The sequence below is a fragment of the Drosophila mojavensis genome, unplaced genomic scaffold (genome assembly GCF_018153725.1).
Source record: "Drosophila mojavensis isolate 15081-1352.22 unplaced genomic scaffold, ASM1815372v1 contig_16, whole genome shotgun sequence".
NCBI lineage: Eukaryota > Metazoa > Arthropoda > Insecta > Diptera > Drosophilidae > Drosophila > Drosophila mojavensis.
In genome coordinates this window covers 6,847,275-6,871,763 of record NW_025318693.1, presented here as the reverse complement: position 1 = coordinate 6,871,763, position 24,489 = coordinate 6,847,275, and the positions used below count along the sequence as shown (strand labels likewise).

Genomic DNA, 24,489 nt, shown 5'->3' with positions numbered 1-24,489 from the left:
AAATCACAATACAGCTCTTTGACTTATGACTAACTAAGCAATTAGTATCTTATAATACATTTTAATGAGCTCAGTTCAATGAACGAATTATTGTATAAGTATACAAAAGAATCAAAAATTTTGCTGCAATAAATAACGAGTTAACTAAAAAAAGTCTTATTTTTTTAATATGAGTTAATATTTAATTGTTCCGGTTTTATCCAGTGAGGAATTTTAAAGTCTCTGTATGATTAAACATTGACAGAGAAAATATATTGTTTCTATACAATACTTCCAGTCTTATTTCATTTATAACATTCATTTGGAGGAAAAGCTTTACATGTTACAAATATCACTTTAAGCTAAAATTACCGGGCAATCATCTTAAAATATAAAAAAAACAAATAGTACAGATCAAAGGGTGATTCCCATTTTTCATCCTCTTATAACAAATATCATTATTTCAGTTTATTTATTATATATTCTCACAGTTACTCAACTATTGTTCTCCGATTTACAGGGTATCTTAACATCGTGCGACATACACAATCTGCTTGTTAATTGCCAACTGACGTTTGCGGACGCGCTTAGCTGATTTCTAATCGCATACGAAATGAGTTGTTCCCTTTATAAGCCGTGATGCTAGTGCTGAGAATTCGCATTAGGGGCTGGGCGTACGCTTGTTCAACGGTAATTGGCAACATCAATTGTCACCAGCATAAAATAAAGTAATATCACTATTTTTAAAAAATATTTTCATAGTTTTAAAATTGAGAAAATTTTATGCGATGACTTTGCATCCATTTCATGGCAGCTGACAAGAAAAGAAACAATTATTGTGAAGGCTATAAATAAGATAAATAACTTAAGAGTAATTTTAAAAATCATTTTGTACAATTTAGTAAATTTAGACAAGTTAACAAGGGGTATAAAAAGGTGTATTTGGTTTGTTTAACATGCGTTTTAATGCATTGAAGCAGTTGAAGAGATTTTTAATGAATGAAAATTGCTGCTAAATACTATTTTTTATTAAATGTGTATTATATCTCAAGAAAATTCACAACTTTACTAATTTAAAAAAATCGGATTAATTCTATTATTGAATTTGACAATACATTGATGAACACCGTTAAATGATTTATGAACTCATCCTTAGTGTTTTAGGTTCGAAAAAATTGCAATGATTACAAAAAAATTATAATACAACTATCTTATAAATCTCTTCGACTATTTTAACCAGTTCAAGCTTCTTCAAGCTTAAGTTAGTTTACCCTAAAGTAGATTTCAGTTTAATGTAGAAATATTAGACACAAATTTTAGGAAATATATTTGCATATATAGTATAATATCTAAAATTTCAATATATCATGAGGCATATATCTGTTTCAAAACTAATCACTGAGCATTTATGCACATGTATATAATATAATATTGTTGATTTGAGTTTAGTTTTCCATTATAATATAGTAAATATAGTAAATTAAAAAAACCAAACACAAATAAAAGCAATTTGGTTTTATTTATTTAAAAAGCTCGGCGATAAGCGCGGTTCAATGTTTTTTTTTTTTTATTATTATTATTTTCTGTTGTACATTTCCCACGATTCATTTCACTTTTTTCCAGCTTTGTTCTCTTGACAGTGACAATCTAACACATCTAAATCTCTCACACCCTCTCGCTCGCTCTCTCTCTCTCCCACACTCTCTTTCTTTCGCTTACCTTCTCGCACATTTACTGTTCAGCTGAACTGTCGCCCCTTTGAATGTGGCAAAAAATTTGTACATATCACATTCAATGCCAAGTATCAATTTTAGTGGCCCCAAAACAATTTGGGTTAGTAAACAATATGCAAAAAATATATTTTAAACTAAAAATACGACATGTATGAATATAGAAAGGGGTATGCAGGACTAGCGTATGAACTATTTAAGGGGATGGCATATGAAATATATGCTGTATAAAACTTTTATGAACTGAATTGACATCTAATCTTTGATTGCTGTCGTTGTTTAAAAATGCGCATCTTATTTACAGGGTATAGTTTGTTTGCTACTCAATTTATCTGCAAATAATCAAATTAGAATGCGCTCTAATGTCCCTCAGTCTTAGTTGGAGTTACACTTGAGTCAGCCCATATAATCCACATATACCCCTTTCTGCATGCTGCAGTTAGAGTATTCACACATCAGCTAAGCCTGCCTAATGCAGGGCTCGCGCTTTGACATATTGTTTATGCAAATAGACACACTCACATTCACATATGCTCTGTTGTATATAGTTTTCGCGCCCTCGTCGGTCAGTATGCACAATTTTGCAAAAACAAAAAAAAAAAAAAAAAAAAAAAAAAATCACTGGCATTGAACTCTGAGCACAGCTGGCGCTAATCTCTCCCAGCCGCGAGATCTAAAATCATCTAAGCTCATGTGGAGACTTTTAGTGCGCGCATCGCCAGCGGCTTTATCAGTTAGCAAGCGGACGGCAAACTAGGCACAACAGACAGAATCGGGCACATATATACTATATATGTACATATGTAAAGCATATAAAGAGTAAATCAAATAATTTATACACAAACCGTGCGATGCTGCTGGAACTGCTTTGCCTGTGGCTGCCTCTGCTGAGCCAGCTCTTGGCTGCAGATCAACGTAGGTACAAATAATAGAGCAGATCTACCCGATTATACCCTGGTATTTCGTATATACAGCCTACGTAACGCTGCGCGAGCGCATAATGAAAGCAGAGCAAATGGCCTCGCTGGGCGGCAATCTGTGGCTCACGGCGGATGAGGAGAAAGCCAACAGCATCCTCATGATTGCCAAGCGGGCGGAGATAGCCGAGGGCATCAAATACCCGGAGAAGTACGCACCAGCGATGCACTTCTTTCAGGGCAAGCAATATGTGCGTCAAAGCGACGTCTTTCGCATCATACAGAAGATGCCGAAGGGCGCCTTCCTGCACGGCCACAACACGGCCATGGTCAGCTCCAAGTGGATCATCTCGAATCTCACCAACACCAACAATCTCTATACGTGCCGGGATATAAATGGCGTGCTGATCTTCACTTACGACACGGCCAGCTCCAATTGCCACAGCGAGGAGCAGAATGTCTGCACGGAGCGCATCAATGCCGAGGATCGCCATCAATACGAACGTCAGCTGGAGAAGCACATCAACATGCACACCACCAAGCCGGAGAGTAAGTGTCTGCCATCGCTATCCATGATCTACCCCAACTCTAACCTCAATGCCCCTTAGCGCTGATGCCCAACAAAAAACTGATTTGGAATCGTTTCGAGAATATTTTCACCACTGTGGATCGTCTCTACAAATATCAGCCCACCTACTGCGCCTACCACAAGCGTCTGCTGGAGGAGCTCTGCGAGGACAATATCATTTATGCCGAGATCAGAGCTTCGCTCTCGCCTGTGAGTATGCTATGAAAACTTTGGATACCGCAATTGAATTTCAAGTTGATTTGCTTGCTCAGCTCTATGACGACAATAATCGCACGTATAGCTCGCTGGACGTGGCCAACCAGCTGGAGCGCATTGTGGAGGAGTTTAAGGCCAAGCATCCGGATTTCGTGGGCCTCAAAGTCATCTATGCGAAACGCAATCGCGCTTCAGAGGAGAAAATGGCCGAGAATATACGCACCTTTAAGCAGCTACAGTGAGTACTCAGATAACTAAACGTGATTCATCACGAACGGGAGTTGTTTAAATGATGAAGACATATCGGGTGAATCATATCTTAAGAATGGGCGTAGATAAATCTTTAATCTTGGGTATTTAATCCAAATAGAGAAAATGAATTTGGAATATATACCCGAATAAAAGGATTCCTGAGGTTCCGGAAAATATATGTTCCGAATTGCCATGTCCCGTGCTTTAACAACAGAAGCATCAATAAACTAAATACATTATCATCCTCAATATTCACAGCTCTGCCAAACCCAACTTCATAATTGGCTTCGATATGATTGGCCAGGAGGACACGGGAGATCCGATTAGTAAATACGTGAATGAGTTTTCCGATATGCCCAGCACGGCGAACTTTTTCTTTCATGCAGGCGAGACAAGTAAGTGGAGCTGATCCCACACAGCCAAGACAACGATATCTATAGTAATACTCTCCCCTAGATTGGTATGGTCGCACAGACTGGAATATGATGGATGCGATACTGCTGAACACGAAGCGCATTGGACATGGGTTCGCCCTGCCCAAGCATCCACAATTGTGGTCGACGATCAAGAAGCGTAACATAGCCATCGAGGTGAATCCGCTGTCCAATCAGGTGCTGGGTTTCATCTGGGATCTGCGCAATCACCCGGCCAGCTTTCTGATAGCCGAAAACTTTCCGATTATCATATCGGCGGATGATCCGGGCGTTTGGGGCGCCAAGGGACTCAGCTACGACTTCTACTATGCGTTCATGGCAATGGCGCCGGTGGAGGCGGATCTGCGGTTCCTCAAGCAGCTGGCATTGAACTCCATGAAGTATTCGGTGCTCAATTCGGTGGAAAGGCGCAAATTCAATCGGGTGTTCCAAAAGAAATGGCAAGAGTTTATTGCGAACATCATAAATCCAAAATTCGTGTAGGAACTAAGCTAGACTTTAAGGCAAATACAGACAGAGATTAACTACGAGTTAAATATTTGACATGCACTTTAAACTGCATTCGGGGCAAACCAGCCGTGCAGGCACTTGGGCACCGGGCCATTGGTATGAAAGTCACAGCGCCCCAGCTCCGTCATGGTCTTGGCACAGAGCACTATGAGACCCACATAGCAATCGTTGAGTCCGCCACCCACGACCATGGAGGCCAGTATGACGCCATCGTCCTCGCTTTGCGGCTGCGGCGCGGCCACAAAAATTGGCTCCGATGGATAGACATTATCCTCGCACCAAGTCTTGCAAGTTTTGCTCACCACATCCACCTTAATGAGCTGGGCAAAGAAAGAAAGAGAGAGAGAGAGAGAGAGAAAGAATATTATTAAAGAAGATAGTCCTTTGATCAGCTTAGCTTACCGTGCCCGGATTCTGTGCATCCACATCTGAGCTAATGGCATAGAAGTAGCGATAGCTCTTGCCCATATGCCGTTCGTAGTAGATTCTGGGCGTCTCGCAGCCCCAGTCGCAGAGCATTTCGGGCCGCAGATAGATGCCAGTGGCACCCTGGTAGGCCTCCGCTTGGGTATTCCGCAGTGTGACTAGGTTGACGCAGTCGTCCTCGTCGTACCTCGCACGCTTCGACTCTTTGGTGGGAATCTCCTGCTTGCCATTGGTGGCCATGTAGGTAATGTCCGCATACTGCGAGGCGGAGTGCTTCAGGAGCGTGGGGGGTGGTGCCGTCAGACCCACCAGGGAGAGCGACTTGACCAGGCGTCGCTTGCTGGAGCTGCACGAACTGCCGGCACCCAGAGGCAGCACAAAGCGCAGGGGGCGTCCGCGAAAATGCTGGGCATAGTTGGGATTCGTTTGCATATTGGCTATGGCCTCCAGGTACATGCAGTTAATCATCTCGGGATTCTTATAGCTGCATAGGTCCACCACCACGTGGCCATCCTGCTCGTAGGCGTTGATGATGTGCAGGTAGAAGAAGGCTTCCGACTCGTAGGTCTGCACCAACTTCCCGCTCGATCGCTCCAGCAGATGGAATAGCGTAGGCTTATCCTCGTACCACTTCAGGCAGGCCGCCAAATGCTGATTGGACAGCTGCGCCTTAATGTACTCCGTCAGCGAGACGGACATCGGCTGCTCCACAATCACAAAGTAATGCTCGGTCAGCCCGAACGTGTGCATATAGCCAGGATGCAGTTTCCAGCGGCAGGGCAGCGTGGCCACCACGTGTGCATCCTCAAACATGTGCTGTCCATTGGGAAAGCAGATTATGGCATACGCCGGCCCAGACTTGGTCATGCTCATACCCAGATTATAGACCGTGCCACTGGGCAGCACATGCGGATGCGAGGTGTGGTTGATGATGCCCACAAAGTCACTGGTGCAGATGCGTGCCTCCGTGGCGAGTGTGCAGGGATTTATGCTGAAGAGAGAAAGAAAATGAGAGAATGAGCCTATGATAGAGAGAGAGAGAGAGGTGATAAATGTAGAGAAGGAGGGAGAGGGTGAGAGACGGAGAGGGATAGAGGAGAAGAGAAAATAATACAATGGGATGGGTAGAGAGGGGGCAGAGGGAGAGAGAAGGAGAAGGATAGAGGCTGGGAAAGAGGAAAGGAGAGAGAGAGAAGTAGACATAAATGAAAAGTTATATTAGAGAAAGGGAGGAGGCGTGACGAGGAGAGAGGGGGTCTGATCCCCAAACCGATAAGCAGAAGAGAATAAGAGAAATATAATGAATAGGTCACAAATACATATTTCTTAGGCCTTCTTTCCATATCTTCATATCTATGTATAATTTAGTATTGTTTATTAAGTATACGCACCGATGCATAAATGGCGTCTCGGTCAAGGTATAATACTGATCGCCAAACGGATAAATCGATATCATCGAGTTGTCGGTGCCATTGTCCGGCTTAAAGATCGCACCGAATTTGTCAAAGATCGAGTGGCAAGGATCCGGCACGGCAGCTGTGCCGAATTCAGTGACCACAATGCGCTGGGCGGCGCGATTCTTTTGCAAGGTCTGCGTGTCCACGAAGCGATTCTGATATGTGACGCGACCGTTCTTGATGGCAAAGCGATGCAGCAGCGCCGAGCAGTCGAAGAGGTGGCCAAAGCTCATCTCGCCCACCTTCCAGCTGCCGGGCCCGTTGCGCAACAGGCTGCCGTTCAGCCAGTCGGGTATATGGCCGCTGACGTGACCCTCAATGGGCTCCACAATCTCGCGCTCGCATGAGCGCAGCCAAACGTCCGAAGAGCAGTTGGGATAGTAGCGACCGTTGCCATCCAGGCGCGTCGCCTCCGGATCAGCCCGCTGCTCATCATAGTTCACCTACGGAGGAAGAGCGAAACATTAGCCGATTATTGATTGACACGATTTTCCTTAAGCTGCATTTCAGCCGCCGATTAATGTGGATTAGCTGCAAAGGTTTCGCATGTCACTCGCTAAATCAGCTGCGATAATTCCCAGCGAGCTCGAGCCAAGCACGGAAACTGTTTCTCACACAACACACCCACTTGCCTTGATACAATTGAAATTGATTTGAAGTTCAAGTATATTAGTATTTTTTGGCACACTTTCGGATAGAAACAATTTCAAATTTGTCTCGAAAATTTACAATTGTTATTCATAGGAAAAAATTGCAAAAACTAACCGCAAAAAAGTCACGCATAAAGCTCTTGAAGACGCGTGCGGACATTTTGTAACGGATGTGGCCGGAACGCAAAAGCTACCAAAATAGCCAAACGCAACAAAAACATAAACAGAACCGAAACGAAACAAAAATCTCGAAATAAGGTACACCCTGACAGCAGTCTCTAGGCCCCACTCGAGACAGAATGGCGAGCGAGCAGTTAGAAAACCAAATGACAACTGGCATAGTTAGCCAAGCCAGTCGCCGCTCGTCAACTGCTTGAGTAGGGTGGCTGGCCCCTGTCTAAGAGGGGAAAGGAAGGGCTGTGTGGGGGCCAGCGACCCTCTGGCAAGCGGTGTGCTGTGTGCTACCGCATTATTCATAATTTTGATTGACAGCCTCGTCACCAGAGTCGTGCGGCTCGCTTGTAAGCCACACCGAAAAACCCTAGTAGAGCCAAAACAAAATAGAAATGTGGATATATACAAATATGTGTGTGTGCATTTTTGCCGCTTCGGCAACTTGTGAGCACTACCCACCTCTAGGGCAACTTCTTAGACTAATATTTTACAGCGTGCTTATAGTACTCCAAGAAATTCAATACACATACCCACAAGTCGGACTGTCTGACCTTGTTAATGCGCCATTCTTTTACTTCATTTTCCATATGACTCGCAGAAGCCACAACAAAGCTTAGCGGAACGGCAGCCAAATGAATGGCCACATGATGATCAAGTAAGTTAAGTAATATGAAGTCTGTTGTGCAATATTTGGTCCACCCTAAGGCCAGAGCTAGCACAAATCGCGCATACGACACGTGGGCCGCGGGCACACATTTGTTTTGGATTTAAGTTCATGATCATTTCAATTAACGATAAACACAGGCAGCAGCTTAGTCTTTCACTTTAGCAATTGAAATTCATGAAAACGAATTTTCATGAAAATCGCTCGTCAGGTGCATCTCGAACATTGCCCCAGTTTGCCGTAGCTCAAATTGATGTCAATTGTCTTAGCTGGCCCAGCTGCAGGCGCAGTTCGTATTTATACAAATCTCGGGCATGCAAGTGTGTTTGTGGCATTTATGAAAATGCATATGATATTGCTAAAAATAGCATTAAACAAATCAAAAGCTCATTATTTCCGCAAGATATATCAAGGTTATTCGATTTTATATTTTGCAATTTGTTATCTTTTAATTTGATTTTTTATCGAAATAATTTTTGTTGTATTTATTTAATAGTTTACTTAATTTTTTTATTTCATAAATCGTTTTTATTTGGTTAGTTTAATGTTTTAATTAGACGTTAGCTCAGTTTGTCGCTGGTGCTGCACAACGCTTACGCACAATTTACTGTTGTCCAACACTGGACGCACGCATCAGCTGTTGCCTGACAACAAAAACAACCGAACGGCGCAGAACAGCGCCAAACGTAAATAAGAGACGAAAAATCATATAAATGCAGAGGTGATTGTAATTAACGAATTTGTTGTCCAACCACAGCAACGATAGCTTTCTGGACAGCATCCCCTTTGACGAATGCGACAACTCCATCGATTGCGGGGGCGACTACAACTTGGACTCGGTGCCTGCCAGTGGCTGCTACAATCAATACGACTGTCCCTGTGAGATGAACGCGCGCCAGAATCTGGGCACATCATGTGCGGGCGCCAGTCGCATTCCCAGGGCCGCGGCAAGGCCACGTCAAAGTCTGTCGCCGCGCAACAACTACGCATTCCAGCCGGTGTTCCACGAGCGCACCAGCAAGGAGGATGATACGCTGCTCACCGATACGCTGTGGAAGCTGGCGCGCAAGACGGGCACACTAAATCTGACCAACAAGGGCATGGCACGAGGTAGGTCATCAAATATCAATGTTGACTTTTGCAATTGTGTGTGCGTATGCGTGTGTGTGTGTGAGTTTAGGTGTCGTGGTGTCGGCAGAGCAAATGCGTCGCTGGAACTCCATGAAGCCGAAGGTCGAAGCACGTTCAGATGCTATCGGTGATAGATACATGGATAGCAGCGCCTTATGGTTTCTCTATATGTAGATGCGAATGCCAGCGTTTGTCAGCGAGATCTCGAACTTGTCCCTGGCTGACCATAGAAGGCACCGTGCATATTACACGCCTCACTGGGCAGCCGAGTGACGCAATCTCGAACAATACTTGTATTTGTTGCCCACCGTTGTTTAGTTTGTGCGCGGCACTCGTTGGCTATAGAAGTGTCGCTAGTGTACGAAACATATCCTTCAAGATTGCGTCCTCGAGGCAAACACGCAAGCAGCTGACGTCGTTTTGTATGTGTGGCCCGCATCCGCGACGACGACGCTACTATCAGATACGGGAATTTCAAATGGCTTCGTCCGCCGATGAGCTGGAGAGCGAGGATCCCGATGATGAGATCGAACTGGATGATCCAGCGCCACATCAGCCCAACCAAGATGCCACAGCCGCCGCCGCCGCCAGTAGAGAGAGATAAAACAATGATTTCCGCAACGATTTCTAATGCTCATCCGCCTTTTATTGCAGTGCCCGAACGTTTGTTTAACATCAACGAGGCCGATGCGGACACCAAGAAACGCACTCTGGAGCAGTTGTCGATTAACGAGGAGGACGCCTGGTGGAATCAGGTGCCTCTCAACAATCTGGACTTGAGCTCAAATGCCTTGACGCACATTTCGCCCAAAATCGAGAATCTGTTAACGCTCACCGTACTCCAGCTGCATGACAATGCTCTGGTCGAGCTGCCGCCGCAGATTGGCAAGCTGGAGAAGCTGGTGCGCCTGAATCTTAGCCACAATAAGCTAAAGGAATTACCGCCCGACCTCTACAGCTTGCCAGAGCTGCGGCATCTGAACATATCGCATAACGAGTTCGAGGAGCTCAATCCGGACATTAGCAATCTGCACATGCTGGAGTTTCTGGTAGGTGGCTGCTGTAGCTATACAAAATGGTGGCTCTGGCTATTAACCGCTTTTAATCCTAATCGAATTAATCCTCCCCCACTTACCCACTGATCCAATTGCTTTGCTAACACGTAACTACACAAGGATGCTGGGAACAATAACATAAACAGTTTGCCTGGTGGCATTGGGTTTCTGGTGCGTCTAACGGCTCTGCTGCTGGCCAATAATCACATCAAGGAGCTGCCGCCCGATATTGTCTATATGCGCTGTAAGTTGGCGATAATTAACTTGGCTAATGCCGTAGTAATCCTGGCTCATGGCTCCTGGCTCAAGCTCTTCAAAAGCTGGATCTCATGAAGAACGATCTGGTCGCCCTGCCCGAGGACATGGGTCTGTTGCGCAAGCTGCAATTCCTCTATGTCCAGCACAATGACATCAAGGAGCTGCCCAACTTCGAGGGCAACGAAATGCTCAGCGAACTCCACGCCAGCAATAACTATATCGATGTGAGTGGCCCGACGTAGAATGTGTATTTATAAGGTGGTTGCTCATGCATATCGTGTCCTTGCAGCACGTGCCCAAGGAGCTATGCGAGAATTTGCCACATTTGAAGATCTTGGATTTGCGCGACAACAAGATCACCCAGCTGCCCGATGAGGTGTGCCTGTTGCGCAATCTGAATCGCCTGGATATCACAAACAATTCCATCAGCGTGCTGCCCGTCACGCTGTCCACGCTGGCCCACCTGATCAGCCTACAGGTGGACGGTAATCCCATCAAGACCATACGACGCGACATTCTGCAATGCGGCACAGCGCGCATACTGAAAACTCTGCACGATCGCGCCCAGGCCAAGGAGCGAGCGGATGGCGGTGCCGAGGACTTGCCATGCAGCAGTTCCGCCGCGGGTAGTCAACTGTCCATGCAGCAGCAGCAACAGCTGCCTGCCAACATGACCGACAAGTGAGTAATTGCTCAATGGGAAACATTTTTTGTTATCAGGCATTGATCCAACGACGCAGCAGCTATCAGCAGCCCAACTGCGCACAGTCGCCATTCATGCGCTGCCATTGTGGATGTCAATGCCAGCATTTTATGCAGCACCAGCAGCAGCACCTGGTGCAACAGCAGCCGGAGCAGCAGTATGCCTTATACTATCAACAATTACCAGAAAAATATGAGCAGGAACAGCAACAGCAACATCAACCTCAACATAAGCAGCAGCAGCTAAATCAGCTTCAATTTGGTCAAGCTAATCAATATGCGCAAATGATTTATCGGAACAGCCATGGTGGCCATTATATGCCCGGTTACTCAGGCATGCCCGTATCGCAACTGGACGCATTTAATCCGTACAACCGTTGTGTTGTGCAACCACGTTGGGTGTAGTGTATCACCAAGTTCCAATGGGCATTAGCTTAAAGTTTTTTATATCCTTGCAGAAGATATTCTAGGGAGAATTCTATATTCCTGTCCTGTAAATTTCAGTATAGATCCATAATTTTGTTGTATACTATGTACATGATATAGATGAATGCCTGTCTGTATCTGCTATGTTTATTTAGCCTAATGTCTCTATAGAGAAACTCCGCTCCCATATATACCATATTCCTGAAATTGTGTCTATGTATCTGCAAGGCTATATAACCTTCGATTCTGCGAAGATAACTGCCCTCTTCCATTGATATCTCGACTAACAGATATTACCTTCTCCCATTTGCCATATCACAGATACAAACTGCGACATACACGCACCTTAGCTGTGAATTTGGAAGGCCTTACTGATGTGCCCACCCACGTGTTCGAGCTGGCCAGCGAGGAGAAGGTGCATGTGGTGGACTTTGCGCGCAATCACCTAAGTACCCTGCCCAAAGGGTGAGCACACTTACATACTATAATAACAATAATAATAATCAACGGCTCTGTCACAGTTTGCAGCACATGTCCGATCTGGTAACGGAGCTGGTCCTCTCGCACAACGTCATTAACAACGTGCCACCTTTTATATCGCAATTCACGCGCATAACATTTCTAAACTTGTCCAACAATTTGATCAAGGACTTGCCCCCCGAGTTTGGGCTGCTCAACACGCTGCGTGAGCTGAACATTGCCAACAATCGGTAGCTAATGTCACATAATTTATGTTAATTACCAAAACTAATGTTGAGCGCCTTTGCAGCTTTGAGGCCCTGCCTAATGCCTTGTATGAGCTGCAGGGTCTGGAGATTCTGATAGCCAGCGATAATCAAATTAAGGCCATCAATGTGGCTGGATTGCAGAATTTGCCACGCCTAAGCACGCTCGATTTGCGCAATAATAATATTGAATATGTACCGCCTACACTGGGAAATTTAACAAATATTACGTGAGTCACTTATACACTGTTTGAAGGAGAATCCTATATTCTATATAATATATTCCCTTATATTTTACAGTCACTTGGAGCTGGTGGGCAATCCATTCCGTCAGCCGCGCCATCAGATTCTAATGAAGGGCACAGACTCTATAATGTCCTATCTACGTGATCGTATACCCACTTGAAGGGAGCACAGTAACAACAACAATAACAGCAACAGCAGCAACAACACCAACAAACAAACAACAACAACCACAATACGCATCTATTATTGAATTAATTTAAATTGTTTAGCACATGTGCTAAGCGGAGATTTATTACTATTGTTGTGTTGATACCGAGACAAAAGCTAAACTAAATTAAAGCAGCGCCCACACACACACACATACACGCACATTAGTTGTGTGTGTGCGTGTGTGTGTGTGTGTGGACGTCAGAAGCGCGTAGTACCTTGTAGCATTTAACCACGAACACCCTGTAACACACACATACACAAGTGAACTAGTCAGCGTTTGGGTAACACATACACACACACACACACACGACGCACTCGGTTAAGACATTGGCCATAAAGCTTGCAATAAATAATAAATAAAACTAAACTCCAAATAATTACGATAGCCTCTTTTTCTTCCCACACTCAATTGTGCTCCACGACTTCGCTGCGCAGTCTTTTGGCCAGCGTGCGTCGCAGCTGCAGCGCCGCATTGTCCGCCTCGTCCACCGCCTCGGGCGACTTGCCCAGCTCCACATTCTCGAGCAGCTGCTGCGCCACCTGCGCAGAGCTGGGACGTGCGCCTGGCTCGAGCGGCAGCTGCGGCGTGTTGCGCGCCACCGTCTCCTGCAGCTGCTTGGCGCGTGTTTGCTTTTTGATCTCCACGATCTTGTCGCGCTGCTGGCGCAAATATTGTTGGCGCGAGATGATCTCATTGGGATCCACCTTATCCTCCTGCTCGAAGAAGAGATTCAGACGCTGAAACTTATCGTTCACCAGCTCCAAATTGGCATCCTGCTCAGGCGTTAGGCCAGCCTCTGGACTCTCCAGCTCATTGGCCACCGTTTTGGCAATCAGTGCATCTACATCCAAGTCAGCCACGCCATTGCTAGCAAGGATTAGATAAGCATGATGTGGATTATAATACTATAGTATGTCTACCTGGCATCTGCAGCCGCTGCACTGTCTGCTTCCTCTGGCTCCGCAGAAGCTGTGCGCGCCAATTGATGCTTCTCAATGAGATCCAACGCCTGCAGCTGCAGCTCCACATTGCGCTGGGTCATCATGCGTATAAAGATCTTCAGATCATTTGCAGCCCAGATCTGGAATGTTAATTACAGGTAAGCTATATGCATGGAGCAGGAGTCGCCGCACGACCCACTCACCTGCTGAAAGAGCACGTGATGGAATTGAAATGGATTCTCGCCCGGGCCCTGCTGACGGCCCTCAAGGCAGGCCATCTCGAACTGTTCCGGCGTTATGTGCATCTCCTCCATGAAGCTGCCCAGCATAAAGTCCACCAGATTCTTGTACTCCTCGTGGATCTGGCGTATATCCTCGTTGTTCTCGTCCAGCTGCAAGTTGGGATCAAAGACTGCAGCCACAAAAGATTTTATTCCATGACGTGGCCGAATCGATTGCTCCTTGTCAATCTCTTACCCAAGGACTTTTGCTCGATGAATGTCTGCAACGGGGCATTCCAGACAGGTCCGTGCAAAAAGCAAACCAGAGAATCGAATACCCAAGAATCTTCAGCGGCCATTATCCCAGAGCGAACGCTACGCAATGACTGTGAAAATCAAATCGTTCCACAAATTCAAGCTAAAAATGTCGTCAGCTTGTGCGCAATGTTTGGCTCCTTGCAGTGGTTGCCAGGACAACTAGCTTCGCACCCACTCCATGCCCACACCCGCATTTCCATTTCCAAATTAGAAAAGAAAAACCATTAGGAGACTTTTTTTGCAATTGATGTTTTTGTATTTTTTTTTTCTCTTCTTTTTTGTTTTGCTTGTTTAAAAACTATTAAAAACTATGATTTTTAATTATACTCAATCATAATATAGAGATGTTTCAAATTATATATGTATGTATCGTATGTTAGGTATCGTGTATGTGTGTGTGTGTGTGTGTGAGTTAGGATTAGAGGGTATTAGACAGCATATCATATACAAATACACACTTGCCTATATATAAATACTATGTAATAAACTATAGTTTGTTTTGTATTTTCTGTTTATGCAAAAATTTCTCGTTATTTACGTTTATTGTTGCAGTTCAGTTGAAACAAACAAAAACAACAACATGGAAGGATATATTTATATTATTTCTTCATTCACTTTGTTTTCAGTTTCTTTATATGTATGCAATATGTACGTACGTAAGTTCTTAGGAGGGTCTGGTGAAGGGGAAAGGAGGGGGTGTGAAGGGTGTCCGGCGCTCAGCTGCTCCAATGCAAAAAAGGAAACCATTTCACGTCTCGTTTATAAAATTAAGCACTAAAATAAATATGTATGCAAAAGCTGCTCACAAATGGCAAATACAGTACAATTATTATTAACAAATAACTTTATTGTGTGTTGTGTATATGGTTGCTGTTGTTGCTTATGTTGTTGTAGGCGCTTCTTTAACTATATTTGTTATATAAAAAAGTATCTTTAGGCTAAAACAAAAAAAAAAACCTTTACTTATGTGGAAAAAAACGCAAGAAGACTTTTCTGGTAGTTTTTTTTTTTCCTTTGTTTTTGTTGTTTTGTTTTTATGCGTATTATTTAAACCCACTTGTAACTCTATTTTGTAATTATCATTATTTGTTGTAAATTACGTGTGTATGTGTGTGTGTGCATGTATGTTGAATGCAATTTGTGGCGCAGCATTAGAAATGTACTCAACAAATTTATAAATGGTTAAGAAACAAAATACATTCCCCCTTTAGCAATATATCCTTCTAGTCCGTATTTTCCTTTCGTTTTGTTTTGTTTGCTGCTTTGCTATTTTACAAATCCTTGCGCCTGTCAACTATATGCAAGTCTTCACGTTCTATAAGTAGCTTGTATTTCGATATATACGGGCATAACGCTAAATTATATACAAGGTTTATTCAATTATCCAGTTCGTATTGTTAAATAGGGCATTTTACATATATATGGCTTAACTATGAATGCACAAAACAAATTTTGTTTAGTTGGCTTCCGTTTGTGGGCATTCAAAAGGTAATTCGTTTACATAAATTATGAAATGAATTTAGCACGTATTTTCAACAAATATTTTGATCCCAATGGGGGTCAAAACTTGTGGAAATACAAAAATATTTAATATAGCTTAAGATTAGCAATTAAAGAAGCGAAGTGAATTCACTGAATGTTAAATTAAGTTTTAGTTGAAGCAAGTTTCCTTTCTAGTTTAACAGCGGTTAGCCTTGTAATACCGCAACATCGGCTTGGTGTATTTGAGATATACAGTACTATATGTATATGTAGTACTATACTTGAAATAACATATTTGATATCTGTTAGCTTACGTCAAAAATTAAGATCTGGCTAATATCTTTTGATTATTTTACAACTTAACATCTTTTGCTTAACATATGTATGTTATTCATACAAGAACTCAACAACTGTTAGGATTGTAGCAGTATTACAAGTCTGCGCTTAACATCATATAATTACATTTACAACTTAACGAAAGAATTACATTTGCTTTCGTAATACCCACAACTACGATATTGCACTGAAAAAAACAATATTGTTACTCTTCTGTTCTGCACAAGATCAGCCAACTAAACAGGATTTGTTTTTTTTTTAAGAGGTTGCTTATCTGTGTGAGCTTTTGTTGAGCGACTGTGTTTAGGACAACTCAAGCACCGAACTTCAAACACTTCTGTCGCTGTTTTGCGCTGCCTTTCTTGTTGTTAATTTAGTTGTAATTTTAAGTTCTAAACGTATATTTATTTTGGTTTCTTTTTATTTAGTTTTTTTTTTTTAATTTCTTTAAAGCACTCAAATTCAACGCACACAAATGCAAAAAATTATTTTTTTGTCGCTTCACTCGAGCAATTAGTGTGTTTTGTTTTTGTGTGCACATATACTCTATAATTTATATTCTTTTTTAAATGTAGACATATATATATATTTATATATACATATATATTTATATACACATATATAAATATATATATACACGAATTTATATATATTATTTGATTTTAGTGTTTTTTTTTTTTTAATTTAGTAAAGTAAGATTTTATAATTTCTTGTTTACTTTTTAGTTTTAGGTTTTTGTTTAAAATAAATGTTTATGCTAAAATTTACTCTTCGCTTGTTCTTACATGATTGCTTACAAGCAAAATTCCCCCCCATCATGTCAGAGCGCCCCGAACTCTGACAAGTTTTTTAATTGTTCCTTGTTCTTGTTCGATCTTACATCGTACCGCTCTCTCTCTTTCTCTCTCTCTCTGTGTGTGTCACTCTGTGTGTGTGTGCCCTACTATTGTTGCTGCAGCCCTCTTGTTGTTGTGTTGTTGCTTCGCCCACTTGTCAACCATTACATCCGTTGAGGAGTGAGTATACGTGTGTGTTGTGTATGTGTATATATATGAGAAGTAGGTGTGTGTTTATACTATTTTATAATTGATGCCGCTTTATGACTGATGCCCAATAACTATGCAATACGCGCGCGCTTTTGTGCTTGGGGCCCATCCGAGTCGTCTTCCTCCTCATAATCATCCTCACCAGAATCGCTTTCATAGTCCACCAGTCCCTGTGCAGATAAAATAACATTGTTACCATTCAGGTTGTTAGGCTAACCTTCTTGCTCTAGTTACCTTTTTGGTGGCCTTATCGGCGTCAATGCCTGTTGTCGGTTCCGCGCTAAGCGCCGACTTCTCCTCATTCAACTTAAGCACTGCATCGCTGGCATCTGTGGTAGGTATCTGGGTCTGCGGCTCGCTGTTGTCCTCGCTGACCACAGAAGTCGCTAGACTGGGCGTGCTGGTTGCTGCCGTAACCGAGGCAGCCATGGCTGTTGCAATCGTTGACAAAAATTGAGACGCTGCCACAGCAACCACTGTTGCCGAATCGCAAAGCGCCGTGGCTGGCGAAGATGTGGGCGATGTAGACGATGTGGACGTTTCCATTGGTGACGTGGATGACGCTGATAACGCTGTCGGGGACGATGTCGGGGAACCATTTGATACGGCAGACTGTGCAAGCTCCGAATTCTGCGGCACCACAGCGTTCAACTGTTGTTGCAGCTCCGCAATCTCGGACTGTGGCTGTTGGGGCTGCTGCTCCTGTTGTTGCTGCTGCTGTTGTTGTTGCTGTTGCTGCTGTTCTTGTTGCTGGCTTTCCAGTTGCGCCACAGCGGCTGCATTCGATGTGGAAGCAACGGCAGCTGCAGCGGCTGCCACAAGTGTGCTATTCAAGGACAACGTTGGCTGTTGCTGGAATGAGTGCTGCTGCTGTTGTTGCTGTAGTTGCAGTTGCTGCTGCTGTTGTTGTTGTTGCTGCTGTTGTTGCAGTGCAATGTTGGCAGCGGCGGCTAACTGTACTGCGGCCTGGGCCTGCTCATCAACGGAGCTCGTCGCCTCGGGGCTACTGCCGCCACTTGCCGTCGGCACTGATACTGAGGTGGCAGTTGCAATCGCTGTGGAATTAAGATTGCCCAATAGACCGACGCCATGCGGGGACGTGCTATGAGGCGGCGATGACTTTTGTTGTGGCGATTGATTTTGTGTTTGCTGGGGGCCATTTTTTTCGCTGACAGCTGCATAACATAAAATTATTTAATAAATCATCTCATAATTCATAATTCTCGATAGTTTACTTACATTTCATCACATTATTGTAAGTGTCGATTTCCTCGGAAAAGTCATCATCATCATTGAACCACAGCTCCTCCTCCTCCTCCATTTGACGCTGATCACGACGGAAGCGACTGCTGCTGCGTATCATTGGCAGAGTTCTAATCAGAATAGTACCACAGTTGAAACAAGGCTTATGTATTGTAAAATTAATTATTTACCCCTCAGTACGATTTTCCAACTTATCGCGATCCTTGAGCCTATCCTGGTACTGATCATAACGATTCTTTAGGTATTTAAATGTTTGCACGTATTCGATTTCATCAAATATCTTGCTAAAGTTCTCCACGAAGTATACGCACAGCGTGCGTATATCTTCAAGTTTTATAAACTCGAATAATTCCAGTATGGCCGATTCAAGCAGATTATAGCGACCATTGTTACGAATAAAAGCATCCACCACAGGTGCAAATAGATTGCACTTGACAATGTGTCTAAAATTGTACGAAATTATAATTAAAATTATGTAATAATTATTCGTTTAATCTCATCATCTATACTCACCTATTGTAGAACTCATCTTTGAGTGCAATTATCTTGCGCAGCAGCCGCAAGGCCCCAAGTACAAGGAACGTATGTGTGCTCTTCATCAGCACTAGAATTCGTTTGAGGAGATCTTTTTGCAACAAGAAATTCTTAATATGATAGCTATGATGTTCCACGCAAAATGACAAAATGTCCAGCACAATGCCCAAGAGCTGAGCAGTCAGATAATCCTCGTTTAGTGGACGATCGCCCATTGTATTAAGCATTAGAGGCGCTGTGTTCAATATAAAAACGTAATTAGAAACTTTCACTTATTCTCAATTGCTTATTGAACATTTACCAACTAGCGTTTGGACGCTGTACTTGTAGAAAAAGTTAAGGAAATCTCCCTTCTCAGTCAACATATTTTCCGGCTCAAGCAATATCTTAATAATGCCCATCAACTGTACCGCTATGCCCAATTCCGGCTCAGAATCATTAAGCATCTGTTCAATGGCAATGTTCAGCAACATAGGCTCCTGAAAAATACCAATATAACATAATATAGATTATAGATTTTAAAACTAATTTCACTTACTCCCTCCGGTCGATTGGCCTGATTCAAAGTGTAATTGCGCACCACCAACGGCGAGAATTCAACAATGGCCGTAAGTATATCGATGGACGCCGACTTGGTTTTTGTATCGTTCATGACCAACGTCAGCTCAAGAGCCTGCAATATTCCCAGACAGGTGAGTGTCTTGTAGAACGAGTCCTTGCCCTGTGGCTGCAAATTTTGTGCAAAATTGCAGAACTCTTTCAGAAACAGAACTATATCACGTCGCTTGGCATCGGTAGTTTCTTGATCCGTGAGCAGTGTGAATAAATCTAGCAAGAAACGTTCATCTTCCTGTATGAGCGTAACAATCTCAACTTTGTTGAAGAATATAAAGCTTGATAACGTGTTCAGCATATTATCCTCGACAAAGACTGATGGCGTAGGCAGTATGATATCCTGAATATACTGCACGCGAAATGTTTGATGAATTTTTGCCAATAGATCCATATTCTTGATCGGCACGGCCTCGCGAAATTTAGCCAGTTGCTTGAGATACTGGCGATGCTTTTTGGGCTGTGCATGGGATGGATCATACTCCAGGCAACCGACCACATCGAAAATTGTATCTTCCGCAAACATTATTTCGAAAAGAGCATTTTTGTTTAACAAGAAAATGTTCTTGAATATTTCAAACAGATGATGCAGCCCTTCCGTATTCTCGAGATCCTCGCAAGCGCGAAACAGATTCAAAAGCTTCTTAATGTAGTTCTCTGATTCTAGGGCCATGGACAACTTCTCCTTTCGCAGCGGCGTGGACAGGCAACTTTGTATTGTCTCGGATATGTCCTCGAGTCGCGAAAGCTCACATGGCGGCAGCTCGATTGGCGGTGCTGTGTCTGACATATCCTCGAAACGCTCATCCTCTGACTCTTCAACAATGTCCTGCGTTATCTCAACGGATGGATCTTTGCCCTGCACCTGTATACAGCATTCACATAATTCAAATGTAGGTCATCCAAACATAACTAGAAATTAAAGAATTATTAAGTACCTGACATATCTTCTCCCATATCTCATCACAACCAGCCTTCTCCTGAAAGCTCAGCGCCAGATCGAAGTTATCGCCCTCTGACCAGACAATAAGCGTATCCTGTTGCTTCTGGTAAGCCGTATCCGGCTGTATCTTACTCTCCAACAATAAGGAACCATCTGATTCAGCACGCACTAGCAGCGATGTGCCCTTGAGACGCTCCACATATGTGGAGGAGACGTGTCCAGTACCACGGTCATCCCATTGCCGTTCAGCATTCAGTGCATAGAGCTTAACACGTCGGCGGGTGTCAGTCGTCATGGTTTGGCTTTAGAGGTATTTGTGCTCTCCGCTCTTTTACTGTTTTTGTTTTTATAGTTGTTTCACAAAAATTACGCTGTACTTTCAGCTGTGCCTTTAATCGTTGGTGGCTTGTAGCCTCGCTTGGGATAGTCAACTAGACTACTTACAATGAAATTAGGATTTTGAATTTTGAATTCAAATTATTCAACTAATGTCTAAGTTCGACTTGCATATCCATGTTATATTATTATGCTGTGATCTGTGAGGCGTGCAAGGCAAAACTGAAAAGCAAATTTTAGAACAGAGAGAAACAATACTTATTGTACAATACGAATCGAAATTATTATTCGTTGTCAGGAACGGAAAACTCTGTCAGAATTTTTAAAATGTCATTTACGTCATTTAACTGAATGTAACGATATATTTATAATCAATCCATTCGAGTGTAGTTGAAATCTCTTCTTATTGTATCACTGCACTAAATAAGTAATCCCATACATATGTATACATTTTGTACTCATACAGTCCCAATTACGATAACAACAAATGCGTATCAAAACAGAAGATGCGAAAACAGACAGCATGAATGAAATTGTGAAAGCTTCGTTTTATGTTGATGCATGTGCAGTGTATGTGTGAGTGAGCATACAAACACTTTCATATGTGTATGCGTATGTATTTGTAGAAAAATACAAACTATTCGCAAAACGAAATGCCAAAACTATTTTTGCCCACTCTGTTTACAAACAACAAAAAATCGGTGCCAATTGAGAGTATTCGAATAGAAGATACCGTATACTTAGTTCTTTAAGGGCTGCAAAGAGTGAGTAGGCGAACAAGTGAGAGAGTGAAGATATGGAATGTTATAAAAAGCAAATGTAAAAAAGAATAAAAACAAAATCAAAGCGTGGAAGAGAAAGAAAACGTGCGAGAGAGAGAGAGAACAATAAATTGCAAAAGTTATAATTTAATGATCCTTTCCATGTTGTATGAACTTCATTATGCCCTTTACACATATTATGCGACTATTGAGTGTTCGATTCAGGTTTTTCAAATCTCTCCACAACATGCTGTCGTTTGTTATTGTGTGCTTGTGTCTTTTCTGAAGTCTCCACATTGCAAACTATTATCGCGCTTTCGCCAAAGCGACCCACAACAACAACAACGAGCACAAACACGCGCGCGACAAAAACAAACATTAAATGAGTGGTCAGAACGTGAGAGAGGGCGCAAGAGAGGAAAATGAGCAACACAGAGAGAGAGAGAGAGAGAGTGCCAGTAGTACATTTCATTTGGCTGTGTGTAGCTAGTGGGTGGCGGCCGGCTAGCGGGGTAAATTCGCGGCGACAAGATTAGATTATCAAACACACACACACACACAAGAAACGCTGTTGCTATAAAGTACAACGTACGACGTACGCACAAGGGAACAAAAATCAATGAACAAGTGTATAAAAAAATGTGTGTAAACAGAATAGATATTTAGCCCATAACAATAAAAGAGACACGGTCTACGTCATCGTCAGAGAAAACTGAGGAAATCCACCTTTGTCAAACAAAAAAGCTTAAATATAATACATATACGTACATACACACCCATATATATGTACATATGTGTAACATATATAGATTAGTAATTAATAATAATAACGATGTTAATACATATAGGTATATTATATAAATTGACTTGAATATTTCAACATTTGCATTATGGCACCCCTCACCTCGTGCGCCGCTTTGATAAGGCGCACTCTAATCTACGTTTATATTTCGCCTCACGCGAACGTGTATCAAAACAAAAGCACCAATTAGCAAGCAAACACTAATACAAAATGGGCATTTACGCAACCAACGCAATTGCTTTCGAACTCATTGAAAAAGTTCCCAAATAATACACACTCACACACTGTAAACTATATACATACACACACATATATGTATATATGCAATTAGGTTCAATGTCTCCGCAAGCTGTGTGGGCGAGCGACCAATCCGTCTAGGACCAACATGCAAATTGGTCAACAGTAATAATTGCCACATGCTTCATCGCAAAAAAGGCACGAAAAGAAGAACAATAACTACTTAAAAAACTTACATATTTGTCTCCCAGCAACAAAGTTCAAGTTAAAGTAAAGCCCAGCTGCTGAGAGCGCTTATTGAAATGGGAGCGGGAGAGCGTCAATGGCAATAAAACCAAATGAAAAATATTGGCGCTGCCTGCAAGTGGCATAAAAAATAGGGGCGAGGCTGGGGGCGCAAGCTATGCATGTATGTATGTGTGTGCGCGCGAGTGTGATGAGTGCGCGCAAACGAAACGGAGAAAAAATACATCAGCCAAAAAGAAGCAGGACAATGACAATACGCATTAGTATGTGTGTGCATTGTGTGTGTGTGTGATGGATCTCACACAATGAATGGCCCGCAAAAGCTGGTAGAAAACGAACGCGTCGTATCTCGTCCGATGTATGCAGAATACGCGCGCATATGTATGTGTGTGTATGACTGTGCTTTGCATTCCCGTTTTGGGGTGGGCAAAAAAAAAAAATACCAGGAATTTCAATGTAAATAAGTATGTACATCTTCTCTTGTAAGCATATCCCGTGTTTGGTCATTCGACTAAAATTTGCGGAACAATTTTGTGCTTTTGACATTCAATTTTTAATACGTTCGAAATACAAACACCGATACTAACGCATACACACAAACACACATATCAGCCGTCCAGTGAGTACATCGTTTTTCGGCCCGTTTCTTTTCCTTTCATTCACTAAATTATTGCGAATGACAAACGCAAAACAGAATTGCAAAAAATTGCAGCGTATATCTGGCAAAGAGTATGGCTAAAGAAAAATGCCGTCTACGCTCGCACTTTTTCACACACTCGCACGCACACACACTCACGGAAACACAACGTCTCAATCTAATTGAATGACGCATGCATTATTTGAAAAGATTTTGTTTTGATTTTGTGCTAGTCCAGATTTTATTTGTCAAATATTGCATAGCGGTAAACGCTTCAAGATTTAATTAAACGCACACAAGATATATAAAAACAACGGGTACACACCACAAAACTACACAGGGCCGTCACGTACACATACTGAAACAGAGAAATACGGCAAGCGCAAAATCCACCACATGTAAAGCGGCAATCTTCGAATTCAACACACTACAATATAGAAGAACCATAAACTCAACACGGCGAACGTTTTGTTGCATAAAGTACGTGTTGTATCCATAAATGAAAACAATTTACATCCAAATGTGCAATGTTCATAAAGACGCACCGTATACTCAAGCTCGATCGACTGTTTCATGTTTTGTGATTGCGTTAAATATTTGTATTAAGATGAACATCAGAATCAAGTATAGTTACACACGAAAAAGACACATGCACACCTAAACACACATACACACGCAAACACTCACACACACAAGCTCAGTCATAGAAGCCGCAAGAGAGCAACAGCGGTGGAAGCGAAAGCGCGAGGGGTACTATTCAATCTTGACCAAAAAATGTATGCACTCACGTTGCAATTCCTTGTTTACGCTACTGGCAGCACCTATTATCAATCATTCAAAGTATATACAATTTGCGTTTGCGCATATTTACTGTTTCGAACACCTTATTTATTAAACATTGGCAATTCAACTTTTAATTTAAACTTTTTCGCGGAACGGACGCTGTTCCAACCGAGACGACGACGATTTTGTGCTGTGTCGACGCCATATTGTATTTTGTATACATCGATACCGCCATCGATATGCATTTACCTATCGATGCA

The 24,489-nt window shown here is 42.7% G+C and overlaps 5 protein-coding genes across 12 annotated transcripts; 2 read left to right on the top strand and 3 right to left on the bottom strand.

The window, feature by feature from the left end:
* The first annotated feature begins 2,234 nt into the window (after window positions 1-2,234).
* Window positions 2,235-4,626, top strand: LOC6573185 (adenosine deaminase 2). The gene is made up of 6 exons (XM_001999239.4): window positions 2,235-2,624; window positions 2,684-3,175; window positions 3,235-3,404; window positions 3,467-3,648; window positions 3,921-4,057; window positions 4,119-4,626. The coding sequence occupies exons 1-6, from the start codon at window positions 2,561-2,563 to the stop codon at window positions 4,577-4,579; spliced, it is 1,506 nt and encodes a 501-aa protein (XP_001999275.1). The 5' UTR covers window positions 2,235-2,560; the 3' UTR covers window positions 4,580-4,626.
* Window positions 4,516-7,915, bottom strand: LOC6573186 (carotenoid isomerooxygenase). Of its 2 annotated transcripts, none has more exons than XM_015166785.3 (4): window positions 7,844-7,915; window positions 6,424-6,932; window positions 5,009-6,023; window positions 4,516-4,926 (listed from the first exon to the last, which is right to left on the bottom strand). In XM_015166785.3, exons 1-4 carry the CDS (start codon window positions 7,898-7,900, stop codon window positions 4,648-4,650), a joined length of 1,860 nt encoding a protein of 619 aa, XP_015022271.1. In that variant the 5' UTR covers window positions 7,901-7,915; the 3' UTR covers window positions 4,516-4,647. The 2 variants fall into 2 exon arrangements, with proteins under 2 accessions (XP_015022271.1, XP_001999276.1); XM_001999240.4 differs by lacking the exon at window positions 7,844-7,915 and adding an exon at window positions 7,255-7,346.
* On the top strand, window positions 7,316-13,107 carry LOC6573187 (leucine-rich repeat-containing protein 40). 7 transcript variants are annotated; one of them, XM_015166787.3, is made up of 12 exons: window positions 7,316-7,397; window positions 7,912-7,968; window positions 8,735-9,087; window positions 9,763-10,157; window positions 10,284-10,407; window positions 10,473-10,645; window positions 10,711-11,102; window positions 11,162-11,524; window positions 11,871-12,014; window positions 12,071-12,259; window positions 12,319-12,504; window positions 12,575-13,107. In XM_015166787.3, exons 2-12 carry the CDS (start codon window positions 7,946-7,948, stop codon window positions 12,678-12,680), a joined length of 2,448 nt encoding a protein of 815 aa, XP_015022273.1. In that variant the 5' UTR covers window positions 7,316-7,397; window positions 7,912-7,945; the 3' UTR covers window positions 12,681-13,107. The 7 variants fall into 7 exon arrangements, with proteins under 7 accessions (XP_015022273.1, XP_001999277.1, XP_015022272.1 ...); XM_001999241.4 differs by lacking the exon at window positions 11,162-11,524; XM_015166786.3 differs by lacking the exons at window positions 7,316-7,397; window positions 7,912-7,968 and adding an exon at window positions 8,556-8,663.
* Window positions 12,771-16,503, bottom strand: LOC6573188 (cilia- and flagella-associated protein 36). The gene is made up of 4 exons (XM_001999242.4): window positions 14,150-16,503; window positions 13,876-14,084; window positions 13,652-13,812; window positions 12,771-13,598 (listed from the first exon to the last, which is right to left on the bottom strand). The coding sequence occupies exons 1-4, from the start codon at window positions 14,250-14,252 to the stop codon at window positions 13,136-13,138; spliced, it is 936 nt and encodes a 311-aa protein (XP_001999278.1). The 5' UTR covers window positions 14,253-16,503; the 3' UTR covers window positions 12,771-13,135.
* A 232-nt stretch (window positions 16,504-16,735) lies between these two features.
* On the bottom strand, window positions 16,736-24,431 carry LOC6573189 (serine/threonine-protein phosphatase 4 regulatory subunit 3). The gene is made up of 9 exons (XM_032731570.2): window positions 24,235-24,431; window positions 20,423-20,985; window positions 19,411-20,349; window positions 19,174-19,351; window positions 18,852-19,107; window positions 18,509-18,781; window positions 18,315-18,448; window positions 17,310-18,250; window positions 16,736-17,245 (listed from the first exon to the last, which is right to left on the bottom strand). Exons 2-9 carry the CDS (start codon window positions 20,720-20,722, stop codon window positions 17,147-17,149), a joined length of 3,120 nt encoding a protein of 1,039 aa, XP_032587461.1. The 5' UTR covers window positions 20,723-20,985; window positions 24,235-24,431; the 3' UTR covers window positions 16,736-17,146.
* Between the last annotated feature and the right edge of the window lie 58 nt (window positions 24,432-24,489).